Source organism: Anas acuta, chromosome 2 (genome assembly GCF_963932015.1).
Source record: "Anas acuta chromosome 2, bAnaAcu1.1, whole genome shotgun sequence".
Taxonomy (NCBI): domain Eukaryota; kingdom Metazoa; phylum Chordata; class Aves; order Anseriformes; family Anatidae; genus Anas; species Anas acuta.
This window is the reverse complement of record NC_088980.1, coordinates 114324890-114332926: the sequence shown is the minus strand read 5'-3', so window position 1 is coordinate 114332926 and position 8037 is coordinate 114324890. Positions and strand designations below refer to the sequence as shown.

The 8037-nt window shown below is 35.6% G+C and overlaps 1 protein-coding gene across 1 annotated transcript; it reads left to right on the top strand.

Moving 5' to 3' along the window:
* The first annotated feature begins 1207 nt into the window (after window positions 1-1207).
* Window positions 1208-7842, top strand: LOC137851051 (transthyretin-like). Its single transcript, XM_068671809.1, has 4 exons — window positions 1208-1360; window positions 3167-3297; window positions 5816-5951; window positions 7502-7842. The coding sequence occupies exons 1-4, from the start codon at window positions 1292-1294 to the stop codon at window positions 7607-7609; spliced, it is 444 nt and encodes a 147-aa protein (XP_068527910.1). The 5' UTR covers window positions 1208-1291; the 3' UTR covers window positions 7610-7842.
* The last annotated feature ends 195 nt before the right edge of the window (window positions 7843-8037 follow it).

Below are 8037 nucleotides of genomic sequence, written 5' to 3'. Positions count from 1 at the left end.
GAAGCAGAGGAATTATTGTTTAATGGGATTATGGAAATGACAGAGGCCATTACTGAACTCATGCCATTCAGAAACTATCAGTGCTCATCTGCACTGACCTTGGAGTTGATCTCTCCACTACTGAGCCTACTGGGATGACTGCATACCAAGAGAATTTACAAGCTATTTAGTTAATTTTCCCCCTGATTTCTGGACTCCAACAAAGTTACACAATTCTAGTAAACAGTGCAGATAGTTTCAAAATAGCACCCATGTTGAAGCATGCATGCTATTTCATGGGAACCTGCTATTCCTAAAGCTTGAAAATCAGTAGGTTTGATTTGCAGCAGGCTATGCCTAGCCATTTAATTAGAATGTAAATATGTTCCTAAAGTTGTGGTGCTGTCATCAAAAATAAAAATAATAATAATTTAAAAAATATAAATGAAAAAAAAAAAACAAAGAAAAACAAAAGGAAAAGAAAGAAGAGGTTAACATCCCTACTCTACATGTAGTCATCCATCTGAGGACAGGGTAAATATAGTAAGAGTGTATTTGCATGTGTCTAGCCAAAGATCAGAAAGAGTTTCATTTCAGGAAATAACATTTTCCTAAAATGAAACAGAGACTTCTGGTGGGGGCTGACTTGCAGCTGTACAGATGAAGTCCTGAAATTGTACTGAATCTAAGGAACAACTAAAGTGACAGGATTTAAAATGCTATTTAGCTGTACTTTCAGAAATGGGTATGTAGGTACCTAATTAACATGCTGGAAGCCAAAGATAGTATTTTCCCTCCGGGGAATACATTAGAAAACTAGATAGTTCACACATTATACACTTACCACAGAGAGAAATCCCTTAACAGATAAACATGGATGAGTCAATTATGCACCACTATAACCACAGAGAGATTCTCATAGAAACTGAAATTGCTGAGTTGACAAGGAATTTCTATTTCTCTTAAGTATATGAGAAGTATATGGCACTATTACTCAACAAGAAAAAAAAGAAAAACAGAATAAACATTTTTTTTCCAATAAAAAAGATCACTGAAGGTAGGTAACCATCCCCTTGTGGGTATCATTCCCACAAGCAATGATAGAATACTTATTTTCACAGACAAGGTTCATGTTTGTATGGGTTACTTATTTTCTCATTATTTACTAAGTAAATAGTAAGAATCAGCAGCATGTTGAAAGTCGTATGTTGTTTTTTTGATAAGTAGCTTCAGTTTAGAGGCCTTGATATAAAAATCATGGACCTTGTCAGTTCATACTTGCTGACACTGAGACTTCCTAGTGATAAGCAAAATGGCTTTTCACTCTGTATTTCTTATTTTCTTAGCTGGCCTGGCATTTTTCTCTGAAGCTGCACCACAGGTAAGTGTCTTAGGATTGAAGCCCTTCATATTGATGTAGTCCCAGCTCTTTTTTTTTTTTTTTTTTCCTTTAATACAATTTATGTAAGTGAAAAATAGAATATTAGAATATTCCATTTTATTGCAATTATTTTGATTTTGTGGTATGTATTGACTGTAGTTCTCTCCTGCTCTTTTTCTGGTCCTTTCTCCTTCTGTAGTGATAACAGAGAGCTTTCTGGTTAGAGAAGCAGCACTTGCTACCAGACTCACCAGCTGCGTGAAAAAGGGTGCTAGAGAAAAAATGCCATAGTCACTACACAAAAGCCTTGGACAAAAAGCAGCTATAGTCCTTATAACACAATGAACAAGGTCATGAAGAGTTTCAAGGCAGTTCTGGCAAGGTCCTGCAGTCCTAGTATTCCTTATGGTCCCCAGCACTTCCTCCCACGTTGGTTTTAGCTGCATTGGCTGAGTAGATCCATGCTGGAGTGATGTTTTTTCTAGTCCTCTCCCTTACTGCTCCCATGCATGAATTCATTAATGCAAGCAATGAACAGAGCCAAAGCCAGGATCCCATTTCTCCTCTCTCCACTTATAGAGGACTCATTTACTCCAACAAAGCAAGCCAGAGATCCAGACTTCTTCAGTCTGTAAATCTCCTAGAATGGACTCATTCTTCTCATTCTTCCTCTCAATCTCTGATCTTTGGGAAAGTGAGTATCTGATCATCCTTATGAAAAAAAAAAAAAAAAAAAAAAAAAAAAAAAAAAAGGTTTTCTATTGAGTTCACAGGGTGAAAAAGACAAGAAAATAGCTGGTGGCATTACATACCCCATTGCCATTACCTCAGAAGAAACGGTAGCAAGGAGCATGGCATTCCAGAAAGTGAGCCTGAAGATTCAGAGCATATGGATGGTATATATGCTGATATAATTCTCTGACACAGGGCAGGTTTTTGGCCCATGGGACATCATAGACTGTAAGTGGGGATAGATGAGAACTTGCAAATTTTACCATCTACGTCACAATCCATTTTGCAATGATTAAATGGAGATCAACAACTGTTATTTTGAGCTCATCCCTGCTTAGCACCTTCCGCTTAGCTCTATTTTCTCACTTTCATCTGAAGAATTAGGCAATGAGGCAATGGAAAGTCAAAGCCCTAATTCAACTCTACATTTGAGTATGTAAAACATCAAGGCATGACCACCATTTGTAATGAATGTGTGCAGAAGGAAACTACAGTTTGAAGAAAGGTTTTTCTCTTCTTCCCATGTATAGTTGTCAGGGGATAATAAATCTTATCTAAAATGGTGCTAGGAAAGACTCAGTTTACAGCAGAATTCATATAACTTTAGGGCAAGAAGTACATCAAAAGCCCTCAAATTCAGAAGGCTTTGCTCAAACTGCCACCCCAAAATATGAAGGAAGAGTTATAAGATTTTTAAACATTTCTACTACTTCTGTTAATTTAATTATTTGCTGCTCAGGACAAAACTTAGTTAAAAATTTATGCTGGAAATGATGTGTAGATGATGTGTAGACTCCAAAGGGAAACCAAAAAGGCATTCTCACACTTAGCTGCAGTGTCTCTAAAGTGTACATGACTACCGTCTTCCCTACAACCCCTGACATCTTCCTCCCTGGTTCCATTGTCTCTAGCCCTCTGAAACCTTCTATATATATATTTCTGCAGTACACAGTAATCTTGTTGAGCAGATGGTATATTCAGTAAAGGTAAAGAACAAGGTCCCTTAATGCTTTATTATTATGACCAATGACTTACCTTTCTTACAACGTAAAAATTCTCTCTTCCTACCTGAAGGACTCTTCTGATTCCAAGCATCCTCTTGTTGTAAAAATTCTGGATTCAGTCCGAGGAAGTCCAGCTCCAAATGTTCCAGTTAAATTATATAAAGCAGCTGCAGATGGATCTTGGGAACTGTTAAATTCAAAGTAAGTCATACCAAAGTAATGTGTGAGAGAAGAGAAAGATAATGGGAAAGCCAGAGTTGAAAAAACTTCATGTTCTCTAATGAACAACGTCTTTTTTAGTCAGAGAAAAGATACGCTACTGAATGAACAGCATTTTACTTGCTGCAGGTTGCCATTTAACTGTACTACAGTTTCAACTAGCAAAATAGTTTTTTAATGTTATTTCATTACAAAAGGCCATTTTTTTTTCTTTTTAATACCCACCAATGACCTGTTGCATTATTACCAGAGGAGTCAGGCAGACTCTAGTTTGTTTGAAACTGACCCTGGTTGAGAATTCCACCTTTATTGACTGTTTTTCTTCTTTCAAAAAGGTTTTCCATTTCCTACAATGCTTTAGCTCTAAAGAGAAAATGTGGAATTGTTCAGAACATATACTACTTTATAATTGATAGCCTCTTTTTTTTTTTGGGGGGGGGGGGGGGGGGGGGGGGGGGGGGTAAAAGGAATTAGCCAAAATGAGAAAGTGTTGATATAAAGCTTTCTTACCATTTTTGGGGGGGGGCGGGGGGGGGGTAATTGATCAATTTTTAGTATATACTAACACTTTATAAACTCAAAAGCATTTTTTCATAGAAGTATATAATATGAAATTGAAAACAATTATTAGGGGGTACCCAAAATTAACATTCCTTCTGTATTCAACAAGCAATATCCCTCTTCCACAATTCTCTGACCAAGATATTTGCAAAGTCTCACCCAAGACGTTATTTCCAGGATATACAGTATATTCTATCTTGAAAAAAATAATAATAATAAATAATAATAATAATAATAAAGTAAGATGGGGAGATAGGGCTCATGAGAGTTAAAGCTGACATAGTGCAGGAATTTCTCTAGCATGATTCCAGACTCAGATGCATTTGTAGAAAGTCCATGAAAAACCATACATAACTGGCTCTTTGGTGTAGTAGAGCAGTACGCTGGCAGAAGCAACAGGGATCTCATACATGTCTTTGAAAAACACAGCTACAGTGAAGGCTACACAAGCAAACTAAACCAAACAAGAATGATGTATTCATGTTGTCCTACTTAAATAATTTGCCTCCCGTTCCACAAATAAGATAGCTTCATAAATATTCTGTCACTAGAAATGTATGTAATTTTCCATTAAGGGGATGTTCAGGTTAGATACCTTGAAATTTGAGCTCAGAGTCTTTCTATAGAGATACTGGGATACTGGGCTGAACAGCTGGATGTTGATCATAGCCTTAAAACATACTTTGGGTTTGAATCAAAGAACAAAGATGAGGTATATGAAAAATGTGATAATACTAAATCAACCTCTCCAGTTTTATTTATTTATTAATAATGGAAGGTTAGGAAGGGGTTCTAAAATAGCTCTTCTTAATTAAAGATATGTTTGGTTTTAGCTGAGAAATCTTATTAGAGAAACAGTTATCTAAAAATAATCAAGCCATGACAAAGGAAAAATAGAGACATTTGAATGGAATAATAATAAAAAAAAAAAAACTGCTGACAGTATCTTGGAAGATACAAATGACTTCATAGTTCTACGTGATATTAAAGCACAAATCTTAAGTTGTGTACTGGACAAAGATATAAATAACATTCTAATCTTTATTTTTCTCTGCATGTAAGTTGAATAAAGTATGTTCAGAAAAGGATTTGGCAGCTGGAACACAAAATAGTGTTTGTGACTACTAAAAGCATATACAAGCAGCAGTTATTTGTGAATAACCTACCCAATGAAATACCTAATTTTATATAACTTATTCCACAAAAATAAGTTTCAACCAAGAGATGTGTTCAAGAGACAGCATTCAATATTGTCTCTAGAGCCCCAGATTTTGGTCTGTGTTCAAAGGTCTATTGTTTCAAGCCAGTACTATACCCTTGGCTAGCATTGATAACATCTTTAAGTCAAACTAAAGCATCTATTTTTTGAGGATGTAAAACCAACTAGTTAATACAGATACCAAGGAATTCCATAAGGCTACACTGATGGCTGATGTACAGGCACTTCAAATAGTAGATTTCAAATAGCTGACTGTAAAAAATATTCCTACTGATAAAAGAATTTAACATATTTAAAAAAGAAAGCAGGCTATGGAAAAGTTGAGTTGACCCTATTTACTTAACATAGTTAAGCGCATCATACAGCTTTCACATTGCTTACAGCAATGGTGAAGTTTTCCATGTGAGTTCATTTAATTAACTCTAAGACTCTGCCAAGATCCCACAAACAATAATGTCAACATTTGGCTCACCCCCAAACCATGCCTAGTAGTGACATGGCAGGCAGCCATCCGCTGTGGTGATCATGGGAGTAGTAAATGCCAAGATAAGCTCTGTGAGGCATCCATAATACAGATGGACATAAGCCATTCCAGATCAATAGAAGTATTCATCACATTACTTAAGCTACGCAACATCACTTGAGTTCAATTGTTGAGAACTACATTTTTATAGGGCTTTTAACCAAAATATAAAAGTGCATTCTTCTCCCATTGTACAGACAAACCAATGAAAATGGAGAGCTCCGAGAGCTCACAACTAAAGAACAATTTGTAACAGGGATATACAAGATTGAGCTTGATACAGCCTCTTACTGGAAGAAACTGGGCTTGAACCCCTTCCATCAACATGCTGATGTGAGTATTCATTTTCCTCTGTACATAGGTTGCAAAGGATATATTAGATATGTAGGATTTGATTAATAATAGTACATATTGAACTTACTTTTCACTTTAAAATATTTTAGTATTAACACTTCAAATCTACAACTTCAGAGCATTGTGACAATACACTCATGACGGAATCTACCTAGTAGCTTTCCTATAACTCTTGATGAGCTCTTTGATGCATTACTGATGAAAAAGTTTTCCATCTTTCTGGCTATACTTACCTATCATTCTGAGACTAGATTTGAGAGAACAGGTATTACTCTATTAAGTTTCCTGGGAAAAGAATTTATCTGCCTTTTAGATCTAATATTTCTCTAGATGCATACAAAGTTTACAAATTAGATTTCTAAATAAATGAAAGTGTGAATTGTTTTCTGGATGCCTGGATCCTCAATTCACAATAGAATGAAATATAACATTTTTTTTTTAATTTGCATGGGACTGGTTAGATGGTCCAAACTAGGTACCAACTGAGGCCAGCTCCATGGTTTAGAACTCACTGGGGACTACGTTCTTCCCCTTCACAGTATCAGATCCTTCAGGTGAACTTTCAGTAACAGCAGTCCTGTATCAGTTGTTTGCTGGACTGTGACAAATCAGTGAGCACCAATACAGCTGTACAGTTTGCAACTGCTGCTATTCTTCATCTCCTTGAGAAAAAGTGGCAAGCACGTGGGCTAAATTTTGCTTTGGCCTCCCTGAAATGGGTAAGAGATGACAATTCTTATTCTAGATGACAATGAAGGTCATCTGGACAATCTTGCTTTTTGTAACTGAAACGAGATAAGATGCAAGATTCATAACGTTCAAGAGAATTGATTAAACATCAAGAAAATGTTCACATCTCTATTCCTGACTACCACCTTTCTTCTCTCAACACAAAATAATCTACTAATCTATAGGGAGGAATTGAAGGAACATGAGCTGATGGAACAGATGCTAAAAGGGCTCTTGTAAATAACACTCCTATGGAAGGTCATTATTGAGTCACGGCCAAAGGCAGTAGTTCTGTATCTACTAGATACTCAAGTAGGATTAAAGAAATGCATTGCTTACACATTTTGGAGTAAAGATAGCTCTGTAACACTGTTTAACTCTGTTCCTCAACATTTAGGACTTCATAAGAACAACAAAAATAAGATAGTAGTAAAATACTTGAAATTGTACCTTAATAAAAAAAAAAAGACTCACAGCGTTCACGAAGAAAAAAAAATATCATTGTTATTTATCAATACCAACAAGGAAATTACTATTTAATAATAAGAATTATTATTTGGATAATAAATGTGTGATAAAAACATAAATAATATACTTTAAGTGGCATGTATGCTTTTAACAAAGGACATTTAAACGGTTATATGTGTGGGACAGATCATTGGCCACACCACCACATGAGAAGATATTTCCAAAGTTTTGTGGGAGGTCAAATTAAACAATCACAATGTTTTCATCTAGGTGTAGGTTTATAACTAGAGATCAATTCTTATTTGTCTTGTGTTTGTTTCTTCTTTTTCCAGGTGGTGTTCACAGCTAATGATGCTGGTTACCGACATTACTCCATTGCTACTCTCCTCAGTCCCTTTTCTTACTCAACTACAGCAGTAGTTAGTGAGCCAGTGGAATAGAAACAGATATTAAGCATGAAAATTTAGATATGTAAATTAAATTTTCCATAAACGGTAAGAGTAAAAACATAGTTTCTGACCTTAGTAACAATTTTAGAATTTGCATAGCACCTTTCATACTAAACCACTAACAATAACTGTCAAGTTGTTTATTCCCTTTGTTAACTTTAGGAAGATATATTGACTTTGTTTTCAATAACTCTGCTGAATAAAACTATTCAGAGAAACACAAAGTTTAGAAAAAAACATATTGATTGAAGTCTTCCATGAAGTTAATAAACTACATTCCTTGCCAACAAAGTGAACAAAACACACTTGAAAGATGTCTCATGGTAATTAAGTGCACAGGAAATGCAAACCACCACCTGCCATTATCTATGTATTTCTGAAGCCCGCAATGGATGAAGTCACATGGAACTCAATGTCCC